Below are 17,053 nucleotides of genomic sequence, written 5' to 3'. Positions count from 1 at the left end.
GCATATTTTTGCACTGAAATATATTTTATTTTTTTAATTCACCATTTATTTTTACGGTATTTAACCGAAAGCCACGTGCTGTTTGCTGAGATATGCATTGTTTGGGAACTGTAAAAAAAACACATTGAGCTTGTCGACCGATTATAGTTTCGCATACTTACTATGGTTTCCTACATTTTTTTTTATTACTCTGGATTATACAATCAAATCTGGCACTTTGCTGATAATATATCAGTGAAGCAGAAAGTGGCTTATAAAGGTGAACGATTAGGCTAGATTGGAAGCAGAATCAAGAATACGTTATTCAATATTACATTAAACTAAATATCAAGGATACTTGAGCATATCAATGAGCTTGAATTATCATTAGATATTGATAGAAATAAGCTGTTCCATAAAATGACAAGGAAGATAAACCTTTCCATGAATTCTATAATTTTACATCGAATTATGTCGTATTCATTTTTCAAATGACATATGTCCTTGCTTTTAAATTTTCTCTATAGGATATATAATATGCACTCTTATTAATTTTATTTCGAATTACACGATAACGCCTGCCTCCGCTCCATTTATATTCATGCAATCCGTACGGGTGTTTTTTTTAAATTGTAAATTCAATGAATTGCAAATGCATACGTAAGCATCAGGCTGACTGTGAAGAGAGAAAGACAGACAAAAGAAAAAAATACGAAATATAAAAATATACGCCTACGTATATTCAGATCGTAGCCTGCGACCGATAATTTTAGTGCTAACGCGAGAACAGTCGTTTTTCAAACGTTCAATGACAGAATGAATTTGGCCGACTTTTTAAGTGTTCAAGAACACGATCGAAACGTCGGTCACTTAAAATTCTACAAAGGACGAGAGTAAAAAAAGACACTTGGACGTAACGAGAATTCAGGATATTACAAGCACTTACAATTTTTTATTTTCAATTGTTTTTGAGCACACGAAATTTTTTGGTTCGTTAAATTTTATAAATTTTGTTTTGTTTTTCTCTTGTCTTTACAATATTCTGCATCATTCTGGTCGTATCTCTATAGAATTATTTTCATCGATATAACATCGATATAACTTATAGTGTAGTCAATCTAGACTTTGAATACATCGGTGTACATGAAGTTGAAGTTCAGGGTATGAAAGTTGCACCAATTGATTGCTAAAGGTCCCCTTATGAACATAATAATGTGTATCAGCTCAATTTTCAGGGCCAGATTAATAATTAATAAGAAACAATCTAAGATTTGCGCCTAACCGACTTTGACCCTCCATTTCTCCACTATTACTCAGCCAATCAAAAAAATGAAATTACTAATTTGTAGCGGGGAGAATTTACTATCAAATTTAGTCGGTAAACTTTGGGAGAAAATGCACGAAAAAGCGCGCCATGCGCAGCTTATTCAAACGTTCAAGCTGCGCATGGCACGCATCACGTGACTCAGGTCCAGACGCCATGGGACCGATCAGCTGGCACGTTAACGAAAAATGCTTAGAAATTACTTAAAAAAATTATAATAAATTAATCGTGCATTTTCTCCCATAGTTTTCCGACTAAATTTGACGGTAAATTTTCCCCGCTACAAATTAGTAATTTCATTTTTTTTTTGACTAAGTAATAGTGGAGAATGAAGGGTAAAAGTCGGTTAGGCGCAGATCTTAGATTGTTTTTTTATTAATTATTAATCTGGCACTGAAAATTCAGTTGATACAAATTAATATATTCATAAGGGGACCTTTAGCTATCGATTGGTGCAACTTTCATATCCTGAACTTCAACTTCAAATGCGACATCTAAATTGACTCCACTATTAGAGCTCCTATTGAATATGACTTTATAAACTTCGTAAAAGAGTTATAACAGAAATATTCTGTGACCCATTTTAATAATATCGATATTTGGAATTTCAAAGAAAAAAACTATATTGACTGATACAAATAATAAAAGAGTAAACAGTGTAAGCAAGTAAACAGTGGTCATATACAAATAAGCCATGCTTTAGCATGTTTTAGCAAGCTCACCACAGTGAGTCTAACGAAGATTATTCCAGAGCTACGAGTTGTGCTCAAAGTTTGTCAGCTAGACGAAAAACATTAAACAATCAACCAATAACTAAAATTTATACAATGGAGTAATATTTTGGCCTGGTGTATTTTCACGAAAGTGCATTAATGTTACATAAAAGTCAGCCAATGATGTGAAAACCTCAAGTTTAATCTGGATGTCTTTTAAAAAATCACTGGTTATAGTGCTGGGAAGAAATAAAGTGATCGCAGTCGTAGTCCGCTTTGTCGAATAACGCACACGCGTATATTTGCATGCATTGTATCAAGTAAGAATGCATCAAAATTTAATGGCATTTTTATGAGTGCGTATTGAAACGTAATTGTATCTACAGCTTTGTTCTAATTTGTCACAGACTTTTGTAGCATAATGAATACAAGTTGTGTTTCGTTTGAAAATTATGGAGTCTACGGAAACTCGATTTTCACCTTCAGAGCGTTTTTTATTAGACTTCTAATATGGACGCACGAGAATTTTTGAATTACACAATTTGAGCACTTCTTAATGGACCATTAAGAGCTCTTTGTGTTATCTGAAACGTATCATCATGTACACATAGGGTTCACTTGCTTTGATGATTTAAAATGTAAACTTTTCGAAAATACATTATATGCCCTCGTCTACAGAGTACATCCGATTTTGAAAAATGATAGTACTCCTTCAACTCCTGTTATATGTATATGCATTTTATGAGCACTATGTAGAAACTTTTGCGCAGATTGAAGGCTCGCAAAATTTGTAAATATTTCAAATTCTTGTGTTTACATAACGTTGTCACCTAATTTAGTACTTCACAAGTGTTTCTCTGTTTAATGTCTCTCGTCGTCCCCCTGTCATTGCTCTGTCCGATAGTGAAATATATCAAATATGGTCGTGTAAATACAATGTCATATGAAAAGCTTGTTTTCGCAAGGAAGGAAAATTTTACAACTTTGTCCGTATAATTATTTAACAGACTCCACACATATTAAGAGAATACGATTATAAGAGCCCCACAGACGTAAAAACTCAAACAATGTCTATGCTGCCATCTGTGATCACTCTGCAAAACACGGAAGACGTCATACAACAACGTAACCGTAGAACATAAGATAATCGTTTGTACCGCTTAGGTAACCGACAATAAAGTAGAGATTAGATATGAAATGTAATCAGTGTTTGCATCATGTACGTAATAAGAATAAAATAGATTGGGAATATAATATTATTATATGTGATAATTGCAGTAACAGTTATTACATGTAATGTCCTTACACATAGTAATGCACCTATCATAGATATAACGAATAATAATATTAATAATGATTACGGTAACGGTATTATTTCCGGGAATAGTTTATACATTAAAAGTGAGAGCGGTGTTCAGCCGCTACATTGCGCTGTAGTGCGCCTGTCTGCCGTAAGAGGCATTGGTGATTAGTTAGGCTCGTGTTTTTATTATTTCGACGATCTTCCATGTTCGCCAAAGTACTTGGTCGCATTTGGAAATCGATGAGGGTCAGGGAAATCTGGTGTCCTGTATCTTCGCGGATGCAAACACTCCCTTATAGCTTGTCCGAATGCACGCCTGACACCTGAATCCGACGCTACAGCTACTGCGGCGCCTTCGATCTCCTCGACGCCTGCTCTATTCACTCCTTCTCTAACGAGACGTTCTATTGATATAGAAATGGCTGAATGATTTGGGGTGGGACTGGCCAGTAATCTCGGTTTCTGTTGTTCAATCAATTTGCGTCGTTTACTTGGCATCCCGCCTAGATAAGCATCGCTGAATGTCGTTACGCCATTGCTGTCTATAGTCTGCATTTGGTGCTGACGCGTTTGCCTGATACTGTCTCTTGCGATTATAGGTACCCAGTCCTACAAGATACAAGAATTAATATAGTAAAGTAAATGTTTGTAACACGTAAAAAGCTATTCAAGAGAATTGCACCAACTGAATTTTGGGATATAATCAACTTCACTTAGTATAATGTGTAACGTAATTCTTTTTCGGGACCCGACACCGATAGCAAAACATACGAGAACGACTATCTTCGAGAACCAACCTACGTTACCTTCGGCCGTCCACCCGTCGTTCGTGCATCCGCAAGCCAGGCGGGCGTCAGTCAATTCTTTTTTCACCGGGAACTGACGAGCCGGTATAAACTGGGAGTTGGGGTGGAACAGGCCCAACTCCATCAAGAACGAGAGCTCTGACGGAACCTATCGGACGAGGCGATAGCTTAACGGATCCTGACGATCTTTGGGGTCGCGTAAAATCAGCAAACGCAACTGGATACACGAACGGGAGCGGACGGTTACGGAAATGCACGGCCGCTCAGGCTGCTAGGTTTGAGGTAGAGAGGGTCGGAGTAAGAGTCCGGCAAATAGTGCGAGAGACAGAGAGCGACGAACCGAGAACGTATCAGAACGAATCTTAATTATCTATCGAGATCCCTTCATCAATTAATAAATTGGGAGTCCTCACCGGAGCTGGTAAAGCTAATCCGTGGAGGTCGAGAACTGCATCCAAAGGACACTCTGGTGAGCACTGCACTAAGGCACAGTACTACACCTCCGTAACACTCACAGGAATTCATAGAATTGCCTGGATATCGCGAGAACAACGCGAGAACTGTCCGTGGAGACGTCTCCGTCGGGTACTCTCCTCTGCCGGGCAACTCGGTACGTCGAGACTCTCTCCCCACGGTAGATTCGAGCACCTCGACCTCAACTAAACAATAACGAAATCTTACGAGAGCCTTGGCATAACTATACGAATCAACCCGAGAGCGTAGCGTCTGAGCAGGGTGGCGACCCGAAGGGAACCAGAAATTGAGAACGTTATCTGTATCGGTAACCGGAGCCGCCTTGGGACCGTGATTCAAAAAATCACGTCACAAATGCTACTAACGAACTTTTTACATAATTTCAAATTAGCGCAATCACTACTTACAGACGGTAGGTTTTCGTGTCCTGGGAATGTTCCCGGATTAGGTTCTGTTTCCTCGGCTGAAGTATCGTTGTTACTGACCCTCTCTTCTGCTGCTTCGGTTTCCATAGGCTGTACAAATAAAAGTCGGACTTAAAAGCGAATAATTCATCAGTTAGACTGATTATCTTATGTATAGTTATAATGGAACTGACAAAAATTGATATACACAGTCTGTCCACGAGTTCAATGTTAACCATATTTTTAATTGTTACCATATTATTAATTTATTTATATTTAATTATTGAATGTTTATCAATTGTGTATCAATTATAATTTATATTTAATTATTATCATATTTTGTTGTTACCATAATGGTAATTTTTTATAGTTTGCAAACATTGCAACTTTTAGAAAATCACGCGCGATTTTCCTGAAAATCACAAGAAATTTATGCTAAAATTGAAAAATAAAATATATATTTCAATGAAAAATTATGCACACGCATACTTTGTAACAATAACTGTATGTAGAGCCAGTTTACTAGAAAGTCGATTGTTTCTATCTATAAAAAAAATAACATTGAACTCGTATAATGACTGCTGTTCAGACGTCATCGCGAATTCTTCACTTTTTAACAAAATCCCAGGGATGATCCAGATTCCCTAAGTGTGTATGTTTCTGTGAAATATACCACAAATTCATGGGTAACAATTGTTCAAAAGTGTTCATTAGAGATCATTCAAAAAATAGAATGTCAATTGGGTTGTCTATAAGGTTGTCTATATGTATATATCAGGCTCTTCGAAATTAAAAAAAGTCCTTCTATGATAAAAATTGGCTTAAATAAGAAGAAAATAATGAGGAAACTCCTGTTGTTTTATACTTTTCATCATGCCTATGTCTCTAAATATGTATATATGTATACCTAATAAAACAATAATTCGAAATACTATACCACCCGAAACGATAAGAAAGAATACTTCACATCTATTACGTAACTACCCCCCTCCCCGCCCGATCGGAGACTTCAGTTAACTACTTCGTTCTAGTTTTGTGTTATTTTGTTCTGAAAATAGAGTTTTGTGCGCTTTATACGTAAGAAATACATGAAAAGTAAATGTGACCTAAAACGTCAGGACAAAGCTTCAATAATTGAAGTGCCTACAACATATTTCTTGTGTTAGCTTCTTCGATATCTTGAGATCTCCGTCACCGACTCGTCTCCGAAAACAATAATTTTGTGAGAATCTTCAGTATCGTTAAAAATGATATCACGTAGAAACTGGATCAGATTGGCCGACGCGTTCGGAAGTTATGGCCAATTAAGTGTTTTTACTTCAAAGGGGTATAGCTCCCCCTAGAGTGAAGCTACAGGGGTTCAATGAGGGTGTTTTTTGACTGCCGAAGGATGCTTTTTCTCGTGTCATAATTAGAAATATGAATTTACTTCTTGAACTACTAGTTCTCGCACTTTTAAAAAAGTCCCAAAATGCACTATTTCACTCCAACCCCTGCCGTTCGACCATTTTATATCCGATCGGGATGAAACCTTTACCATTTGAACAGGAAGGATATTTAATAAAAAATATGTCTTTGGTTTTTCGAAATCGGTCATAGTCTCACAGAAATACACAAAATTTCAAGTGTTCCACTTCAATTGTTCCACATCCACTTTTCTCCTTTCTTCGCCAGCTTAAATTCGCCATTTTATTTTTGATATCAGTTTTCGAAAATCTGCTATTAAAATCGGATTCAGCAGCATCAAAAATCCCATCATACAAACTCTTACTAATTTTCGAGAAATTTTTTGATTTCATTTTAGGACTCGCAGAGGAAAATGGTCTGGCAGTGAAGAAGGTAAATATAATCCATATAGCACAGAAGTTCTACAAACATTCATAAGAAGTGTAACAGATGTCCCATAAACGTTCCATAGATGTCTTACAAACGTTTTTGAAATTTAGAGAAACCTAAAGTTAGAAAATCATAGTCAGAATTACAAAAGTATAAGAAATGATCATTCAAAAATCTTTGAAATGATAATCTGAATGTTCATAAATCGAGATCCATGATCAAAAATACTTAGGCGCCCACAGCGAAGATATATGGAAGCATTTGGATATATAGAACGACAAATGTTAAGTATCCAGACATCGATACCGTTGATTAGTAGTATCTGACTACCAAAGATAATAGATACAGATACTTGGGCATGGGAAGTATAAATTGAAATATTTTTATATTTTCGAAATGTCTCTGCCGTTACGACATGACTCAAGAAGCCACTGAAAGTTAATATTGCTTGTAAACGATACGAATTACAGCCCCAAACATTTCATAGCTACAAAATTTGGACTGCTGTGAAAATCTGTCCGATGGCATCTGAGTTTAAAACATATGATGCGCTGTATTAAATACAACATTTTTTTCACTTATCCGGAACACGTAAAGCGTAAATAATATAATCTACAACAAAAAATGAACAAATTACGAGAATCATAAATATGGTTAACAAGAATTTGACAGTTGTAAGTTTAAAGAGAAGAATTGTTCTTAAGAAATAATTTGCTGCAATTTGTCCGGAAACACAAGGTAACAGTTGCATATCGTCAAAGTTACAATTTCCTACTCAAGGATATAATGGTTATGTATATCAGGTGCTTTACAACTTTATTACATCCCCTTGGGTAAGAAATATTAACCAATCCTGAGATGTGATTGTTAGTTTATGTTTGCCGAGTATGCGAGGAGACCAAACAGATTCGAAGTTTTGTCGGGTAGAAATCCATTGTATATTATATGCAATTTTATATAAAGTAGTGCCTTCATATACGCGGATAATACATTAGAAGACCTACTGCAGTTACATGAAACCGCGAATAATACCGGACGCTATATACATATAACGTGATTTCGTGTAACATGCATAAGTACGGTAAAGTTTAATCAACAAATTATGCACAGTTAAGACATTACCAATATAATGTAATAATAAAGTTTACTGTACACTATATTGTACATTTGTAGTGTACTTTGTCTCCCCCCCCCATCCCCCCTCTCTCTTTCGCTCGTATGTATGAAAATGAAAGATTCTGATGTTTCAGTATAATCCACAAGAGACGATAGAGCAATGAAAAAATACGGTACCTGTACTGTACAGTATTATGTACAGTTTCAGGGAATGATAGAACAATAAAAGTGATCCTGAAACTACGGAAACTACAGATAGAATTAGCGGATACGGAGGCACGACTATGTAGAGGATTATTCAGGTCAAACGTCTAAAGTCATTCTGTCCATTTGGTGTCTTTGGTGGTCGGTTTCTACTAAATTACTTTGTACATATATATCATATATTTTAATATTTTTAACTTCTGAGCCAAGTTAAATTTTCTATAAAAGAAATATATATAACTAACCTCTGGTTTGGGTTGAGGCTGTGACTGTTGCTGAACTGCAGTTGATCCAGAAGATGGCGGATTGGGAACATCAGTATAGACAAGTAGACTTAATATTTCGCTTTCGGGCGGTTGTGGTACTCGTAATGAAAAGGTACGGAAGCGAGTGATGAAACCATTGAGAATCAATTGACGAAGAGTTGATGGATTTCCTTCCATAATATCCGTCTGTCGATAGAATTAGTTAATCAATTAACTTCAATGAATTTAATACTCGATGATTCTATAGACATAACAAGAATTGTCTCTTACCACAAGACGCATGACTATCGCTTCCAAGCCTGCCTGTCCACCCCTTAGACAATATCGCAGTACAGTACACAATTGTGTTCCTAAGTTATTTATAATATTCAATATACTCTGGCTAAACTCAGCATCATCAATACCTAAAGTGAAATTCATTAGTACAGTTATATAATAAAGTTATAATGCTAATAAAGTTTTATTACTGTCGTCAAATAGGAGTGTCAATTCATTCTGAATATGACGCCGCATCAGAGCCTCAACCGTAGCGACAACATCTATTCTGGATACGCTTCGATTATTAGTGTCATCTTCAGCTACCAGATGATTTCTAAGATGCGGCCTCAGTTCAGACAAAAGACGTTCTGTTGCCTGTTCCTGTATTTCAGCTGGAGACGTGGCGGAGGGGAAGGAATGTTGGAAAAATTCACGCAGAGGACGTCTCAGTTCAATTATGGGACTCCAGTCTCCCATGCCAAAGCTCGTTAACATCTCCAGTGTCATATTTTGCGACTAGAGGATGAATAAATTGCAACATTAAAATTTAATAATTATATAAAGCAGGTGAAGGTACTTACAAGTAATAAAGTTAAATCAACCAGAAAACTGTCCTGTTCCCTAGGTACTTGACCAACACCAATGTCCAGTCTAACACTTGAACTACCATCGAATAAATTGGCTAGATTAACTTCAGGTGCATGATTCCCTCTACATTTTAATAAAAATTATATCAATTAGCAATGTCATTAAATGATATGTTAATTAAAGAAATATAAAGCATTTCCATACCCGTCATCTATAAGGCCAACGTGAACACCACCGCCAGCAAACATTTGGATTAGATTACCAAGGCTTTGTCCGAGAGTCGCACCTGTGAAGAAGTAAATAAACGTTCTCTAAATTAGGTTCAGCAACGCGCTTATCACAGAGGTAATTTTAAAAATATCAAAAAATTAACATTGCTTTTATGGTTATATACTATTTACCATTTATTACTGATTCAAATATTAATTTAGAATTGAGGGAACTGTATCCAAAAGCACACATTTCCGTATAATTTCTTTCAATAAATGAAATAAAAACTATCTACATTTTTCGCAATAAAACATGAATTTTATTGATCAAGTCACTATCTATCAATATACAGGGTGTTTCTTAAGCCCCGGACAGGAGACATACCGTTAGATCCGGCGTGAAAAAATAAAAAATTTTAATTAGTTTATTAATTATCAAAGATTAAAGTAGGCCAATCATTAGCGCGTGAAAACTGGTAACTCCTTCTCAGTCTCTGTCCATTGGGGACAGGCAATCATTTATTTCCCCACAAAAACAGTGACCGGTGGATACGTAAACGAATATTGTAACGTAAATAAACAGAAGAATAATACAAACTGTTTTTAGTGGGGAAATAAATGATTGGCTGCCCGCAATGGGAGGAGACTGAGGAGGAGTTGCCAGTTCTCATGCGCTTATGATTGGCTTACTTTAATCCGTAATAATTAATAAACTAATTAAAAATTTTGAATTTTGTTGACGCCAATATTTTTATTTTTTTCACGCCGGATCTAACGGTATGTTTCCTGTCCGGGGCTTAAGAAACACCCTGTATATTCACATAATAAGAACAAAAATAAATTTGGAAATGTGCAGTTTTTATCAGTCATGAAGCATTTGATTGATTTTAATTGGATTACGCATGAAAGTATTTGTATTTGATAAAATCAAATGAAAAAACGACTTTGATTCATCATTCGTAGGGAATATGAATTTTTGCCGAACATTTAAGGAGGTTGGAGCGCTTCACGCCGGTCAAATCAGTGCTAAATTTTAGTAATCGTTTTTGTCAATTTGATGCATTATGTAACATTGGTTGAGTGTCATTTGCATCACTACATGTGTCCTTTATAAAGAATAATCCGTAATTTTTTACCGTTTTAAATGCGGGACAGCTTATTGTTTCTCGAACGATGCTCTACAAATTCACCCTGTAATTATTGGATAACCCTTTAAAAATTACAGCCTGCTGTTAACCCAGCGAAAAAAATTCTTCATAAACAAATAGCTATAATTATTAAACGGTTAATATTATCAAATCTAGGCAGTGAATTCGTAAACGATTAATTAAGAAATAGAATGAACCATTCCTGATTAAAGCCGGCAAAAATGTATGGATTATTCTTAAAAAAAATTAAAAAAAAAAAGTGATGCAAATGACACTCAATCAATGTTACATAATCCAAATTTAGCACTGATTTAATTGGCGTGAAGCGCTCCAATCTCCTTAAAGCTGAATGCACTTTTTATTGCTTCATTTATTTCATTTGACCTATAATAAATATTTTAACACTTTTTTTTTATAAACGTGCCTTTGTTATAAAACTACCTGTTCATGGACTTTTTTTCACGGAATAGAAATAAATTTTAGCTACATTTTTTTTTAGTATCCCCATAATAAGAAAATTTCTATTATAAAATTCATGGAAATATTTGGTTTTGTGATTTTCACAAGTGTTTCAAGAAGAAAATATGCATTTTGTAAGTGTCTACTTAATATTGGAAGTAGTTCAGTATACTGAATCAAAATAGAAAATAACACAGAAATTCAAAAGCCGAAACGCGTGATTTTGAATGCCACGTCAATTAGTAATAATTACAATATAAGAACATTCATAGTACTCTTGTCTGCAAATTGATCTACGTGCGAGCGACGTCGCATTGAGCCTTTCGTATTCATCAATTTTATGATTTTAGAATAATCGAAATTACAGTCGGTCCATAAATTCGATCTGATTTCTGACTGATCGACAAAAATGCAGTCTTTAGCAAGACACTTGTGACTTTTTGGAGACAAATTATGTATGTATATGGTTTGGAACTGAAATATAGTTAATTTTTCTACACAAGTATATATTTTCGTGATTTTATGGAAAGCTGAAAGAGATTTGCTAAGGATTTTTTGCATTGTTCGCAAACTGTCAAAAAAATTCGTTGAACTTCTGTATCGACTATATGTTACCTGGGGAACCAGTATTCGGAGCAGCTTGAGCAGCCTGAGCACCAGAATCGCTTAGTAGTTGACGTAAATGATTCATAAACTGATTAGGAATAGTAGTCTGAGGATTGGATGCCGAAGTAGGACCAGCCTGATTAGTGCCAGCGGTTGAGGATGGCGCAGCTAAAAAAAAAAAAAAAACATAAACTTTAAGAATTCGAAACTTCAATACAAATGTACACTAAAGGATAATTACTGGACTGTGTCTGATTTTCTCTATTCTGAGCCGATTCTTGATTGGTTTGAGCATGTTGTGCATTTCCTGCGGGATTTCTGCGCACATGATGAGAATAGCACGGCAAAAACGGATCAAATTCTCGCTCATGTCCAATACCAGTTCCAAATCCTAAGGGATGAACGTGAGGATAGAAGACATGAGGCCTTGACGTACTGCGAGTCTGAGTAGCGGTTGTTGGATGAGTACCCACATTTCCTCTATGTATGTCAAATATTTGTATACATAAATACTTTAATTCATCAAATAATCAAATGAGAAAACCCACATGTAAATTAATTACACTTAAATATTACCTGGCTTGAGTATTTTGACTCGAATTCGTATTGCCATTATCTCCAGTTAACGTGGATGGTTGTTGCGTTGTTGCCGTAGTAGTATTCAATGTTGTTGTCGCTGTAGGTGTCATTCCACTTTGCACCATATGCCCAGCAACAACCTGCATCAGGTTGCGAATAAAGTCAGGAGGTGGTGCTGCACCCCAAGGAAATATTCCATTGGCACCGCCGTTGTTGATACCCCCTGCTTTCAATGATAACAATTATTTAAAAATGTTGTATTAAATTAGTTATATCTTCTGCAATAAATTACCAGCATTGTTATTATTGTTCGTATTATTTTGATTTTGTTCGGTGAGCCCAGTATCCATGCCACCCTCTGGACTTACTTCCATAAGCACCTCAACGTTATTTGGCAAATTGAACGCTGATCCTAATAATTAAAGTATTATTAAGTAAGTACATAATCTGCATTATAATCCTCACATAATTACCAAATGGATTTAATGTTTGATATCGTTGTTCATTTTGGTCGCTTTGGTCCTGTTGCGGTGGACCAGAACTAGTATTATTGGTATTGGCAGATTCCTGGGAATCTGCTGATTCCTGTGTGGACTCATTGGCCCCAGAGTCATTAGCTTCGCCATTTGGATTATTATTATTTGCGTTCCGCCCATGTAAACTGATATGAGCCTATCAAACCGAAGATTATTATCTTATATAACAATATTTTTGAAAACTACGATTAACTACAGATTCATTAATGAACCCTCACCTCAACTTGAATGGGTATACCAGCTTGCACGAAAGTAGAATGTTGAATAATTATAGGTCGACAGCGCAAATTTCGTGGTGGCTGTTGTCCCATGTTGACGATTATTTCGCTCAGGGCATGACAAGCGTGAGACAAAAAATGCAACGATTCACTAACGCCATCTATGATCCTTTGATTCTCCTCAACACCTTCTGGTCCAGGCTATGAGCAATATTCAATTTGTTTTATTGAAACTTATTCCTATTCGTGTTATCGTAAAGATGGCTACTTACACCTGGTGATAATGAAGGATCAGCCAGCATCAAGACACGGTACCGTTCAATGTACGGTCTTAGACGTTCTTGAACTGTTAAGAGGCTCTCCAATAATTGCGCCATTTGCGGAGGACGTGGTACTCTATGAAAACAAGAAAAAGTTTATATATATAATCAAGCGGCTAATTATGAAAGATCTAAAAATACTTATTTCAATTTGAGTACACATACTGTGTTTCACCGCGAACATCGTTTTGATCATCAACATTTGTTGTTGAATTTTGCTGTTGTTGTGCATTGCTCTGACCAATAGGCGTCGTGCTTGCACTAGTGCTATCTGCTGTCCCATTGTTTTCATCACTCGGACCACTCATCAAAGTGACATTGTTCAGCCCAGCTGCAGAGAGAGTAGCAGCAAGTGCTGCCTGTGCTGTCTGAGAGAGTCTAGTTCCTCCAACAAGGACATTGCTTCCCTGATTTCTGCAATTACATTCAAGATAATTACTGTTATAACAGGTAAATATGAGTTCACTCACTCTTCTGCTTCTTCGTCTTGTTCCGGGAGGACCTGTTCTTCTTGCTGACTACTTTCAGTATCCTGATTTGGGGGAGCACTGTTAGGATCATCAAGTCGATCGATCAACTGTCTTGCTTGCGTGAGCATTCGCTTTGCTACGACTAGACGAGTGCTGGACAGAGTGCTACTTAGTTGAGACACTGGCACTCCTAAAAGAACAAGAAATATCGGATATAACATTGCAGGATACACAAATTTTAAATGATCAACGAGATTGATATTTAAAGTTTCTCTGATTACCTTCTACAGAGTCTGGAGCGAAAGACATAGCGCCAAGGTACATAGTGTTTCCATGAACCTGCGTTCGAGTGTGGCGATACTGTGATCTCGAATGCCACCCAGCATCTTGTCCTCCATTATTACCGCTACGTTGTCCTGCTTGCGGAGGAGCCCTTTGCACCAAGTGGATAACCTTACCATTGACATCTAAGGAAAGAGCATTGTAACTGGTAAATAGGAACCTGAAGATTGAAAAAATTTGACTTAAAATGGTACCATAGTCGTTTAGCTTCTTATCATCTTGAAGCACTCGGCCACAGTAGATTAGCCTTTGGGAATCTGCAGGTACTGAAACTGATTCTGCAATATGTTCTTTAAAACCTCGTACAGTAATCTAAAGTAAAACAAAGAAATGAGAAATTATCTAAAATGTGTAAGTAGATCATGTTACTCACACAATAGTCAATTATGTAATAAAAATCTATTTTATGGATAAATATTTTTTTTGTTATATAAATTTCATTTACGTAAATTATATCTGTACTGCATAGTCTCTATTGATCAATAATCAATACAAATGCATACTATTTTATTAATAATGTCTTCATAAGTTACTTATGTAATTTGAAAATGATTCCCAATTAACAAAAATTATTTCAGGTTTGTTTTTCATGTAATTGAATCAATTGCAAAAATGTAAATTAGTTATATAAGAACTAATGTACAAAAGGACATTTATATTTCTAAACATTATTGAATTGATTTGTATTATTTAAAATGAAAATTGAAAGCTTTACAATATCACAATATTCATTATTTATGCACGTGCATTAGTATAATTTATCTTACATAATCTATTTATCTATAGTATTATAAGATATTAAAAAGAATAAAAATATTATACAAGTGCAATGATATATTTCTTTGAATAACATAAGATGAATTTTGATATTTCTAAGTTAAGGTCATTCGACTACTCGATATATCTTTAAAGATTCAAATTTGTTGTACCTGTTATACGGTAGCTTAATTTTAAGCTGTATAGTATTAGAATGAGATTAATAAATATTGTATACATAATACATAAGTAAGAACAACTCTAAAGCTTGATATTCTTATTTCTGTGTAGTAAATTTACTTGATTTATGGCTTCAAACTTAAACTTATTTTCATATTTTTCATAATTGTTTTTGAACATAAAATTTTGGAACATTTTTTTTTATTGATCAATTAACCTATAAATAAATCTAGTACTACTATTACTAGTACTACTATTTGATTACAATGATGGATCAATATTAAATGCATCAATAGAAGATTCAAATCAACAGAACCTGTATGAAATCGTTATACAATGGCAATTTACAAAAGCATAGCAAAAGAATAAATTTTGCAATTCATACCACGAAATCACATGTCATATTTAAATTTCTCTGAAGAATACTATAAACATTTATGTTACAGCATATTAATAATTATTAATTTTTAGTACAAATATATTTCATTTCATTCTCAGAAATTAAAAATAAACTAAGGAACACGGCAGAATAAATAATAGCTTACGTCGTCATTCAATGTAAAGCTGTGGTTCTGTGAATCCAAAGTTTTCACTGTAACGTCAATCATTGCTGTTTCTTCTAACACCCCTATTGAATAATTATTGAAAGTATAATAAATCATGATAAACATTTTCTACGCAGATAAAACTAACGTGAACAAAGTTATATTTCACAAGTAGGAAAAATTGTCTGAACTGAAAGATGTTCGAAATACTCACCTGAGCAGTTTTGAAGCACAAGTAACCTTATATGACCAGACCGAAAGATTCAAAGTACAATAAAATGAGCTAATCTTGTACTTGAATTAACCGAAGTATGTTTATTCGATATTCGTCATCGTAAAAAACTTACGAAAAACTTCAATTTTTCTTAGCAGCAAGCAACACGACGCACGATAAATTTACCCACAATTCACTTACCCAAGACAGAGATGAGTAGGGAGATTGCCAATGAGCCTGTTTTTGGTGGTCTCAATTTTTCTCTGGTTTCGGCGCGCCACCTTAGCGGAGGGTCCTCGAAGCAGTTCCACGTTTTTGATTGGTCGTATATATATAGTAATACTACGCGTGATAATCTGGAGCTGTGTTTTGACGCGTCGACGCGCCACCTGAACGAGACTCTCGAACTAGTTCCACGTTTTTGATTGGTCCAATGAATTCGTGTGTTCCTCGAGATCCACGATTTTAAACCGGGTGAACACTCAAATTGGGAGACTTGAATCCACCCTTTCTTACTCCATGTTACATAAACCGTAGTAATGAGGTAGTAAATTTTGCCGATGTTATTTCCCTTAATATCCATATGAAGTTTTGTAAATAATAGAGTGAGCAAACAAAACTTTAATCAAACCCTCGAACGTGGGTAACTACAGAAATATAAGTTTGCTAAATGATATACCACAATGACTCGATGGCACACGTGTTTGGTGCTGGATTAACGTCCAAGAATATCGAATTCGGAACTCACGTCTCAACCCTTTTATATTTTTCTTAATTATCAACTATGCTTATTGGTTCACCTAGTTAACTTAAGATCCATTAAATATATGATTATATTAGTCTACAAATATTGTATTACATTACATCGTATACATGCAATAAATTGGTACATCAAACAGCGAACGTTTCTTCTTCCCGAGAGCCTACCTGTGACAAACACCTATGTTACGCTGTTTCATGTTTTAATAGCATAAATAATATTTAGACGGATAAAGAAGGCATTACGGAAAAATACCAAAAACAAAATTGCAGTTATAAATCTCGGGCATAAAATGATGAGCATATAAAAATGAACCAATTATTTTCTATGGTGAAATGAAACAAATAATGTATCTGGTTAGGGATTTTTTGTCATTTAATTTTTATCATTCATGGCTACGGAAAGACAACATTTTTAATACATCGAATTATCAGACAATT

The 17,053-nt window shown here is 35.3% G+C and overlaps 1 protein-coding gene across 4 annotated transcripts in view; it reads right to left on the bottom strand.

The window, feature by feature from the left end:
- The window catches only part of LOC107266181 (large proline-rich protein BAG6), a 42,329-nt gene extending 26,246 nt beyond the window's left edge, over positions 1-16,083 (bottom strand). For 3 of the 4 annotated variants that reach the window (XM_025083443.1, XM_025083446.1, XM_025083445.1), the window contains exons 1-19: positions 15,854-16,083; positions 15,640-15,722; positions 14,353-14,470; positions 14,098-14,283; positions 13,817-14,006; positions 13,512-13,760; positions 13,299-13,422; positions 13,027-13,227; positions 12,746-12,944; positions 12,565-12,684; positions 12,270-12,498; positions 11,935-12,173; positions 11,703-11,861; positions 9,476-9,557; positions 9,265-9,394; positions 8,893-9,199; positions 8,696-8,829; positions 8,405-8,611; positions 5,007-5,114 (exon numbers count right to left, since the gene is read on the bottom strand). In XM_025083443.1, coding sequence (XP_024939211.1) covers positions 5,007-5,114; positions 8,405-8,611; positions 8,696-8,829; positions 8,893-9,199; positions 9,265-9,394; positions 9,476-9,557; positions 11,703-11,861; positions 11,935-12,173; positions 12,270-12,498; positions 12,565-12,684; positions 12,746-12,944; positions 13,027-13,227; positions 13,299-13,422; positions 13,512-13,760; positions 13,817-14,006; positions 14,098-14,283; positions 14,353-14,470; positions 15,640-15,702 — 3,045 coding nt within the window. In that variant the 5' untranslated portion in view covers positions 15,703-15,722; positions 15,854-16,083. The remainder of the gene's footprint in view (positions 1-5,006; positions 5,115-8,404; positions 8,612-8,695; positions 8,830-8,892; positions 9,200-9,264; positions 9,395-9,475; positions 9,558-11,702; positions 11,862-11,934; positions 12,174-12,269; positions 12,499-12,564; positions 12,685-12,745; positions 12,945-13,026; positions 13,228-13,298; positions 13,423-13,511; positions 13,761-13,816; positions 14,007-14,097; positions 14,284-14,352; positions 14,471-15,639; positions 15,723-15,853) is intronic. The other variant, XM_025083444.1, reaches the window with a different exon arrangement.
- Between the last annotated feature and the right edge of the window lie 970 nt (positions 16,084-17,053).

Source organism: Cephus cinctus, unplaced genomic scaffold (assembly GCF_000341935.2).
Source record: "Cephus cinctus unplaced genomic scaffold, Ccin1 Ccin1_scaffold0303, whole genome shotgun sequence".
Lineage (NCBI taxonomy): Eukaryota > Metazoa > Arthropoda > Insecta > Hymenoptera > Cephidae > Cephus > Cephus cinctus.
Note: the sequence above shows the minus strand (reverse complement) of the source record. Positions and strands in the feature narration are given on the sequence as shown.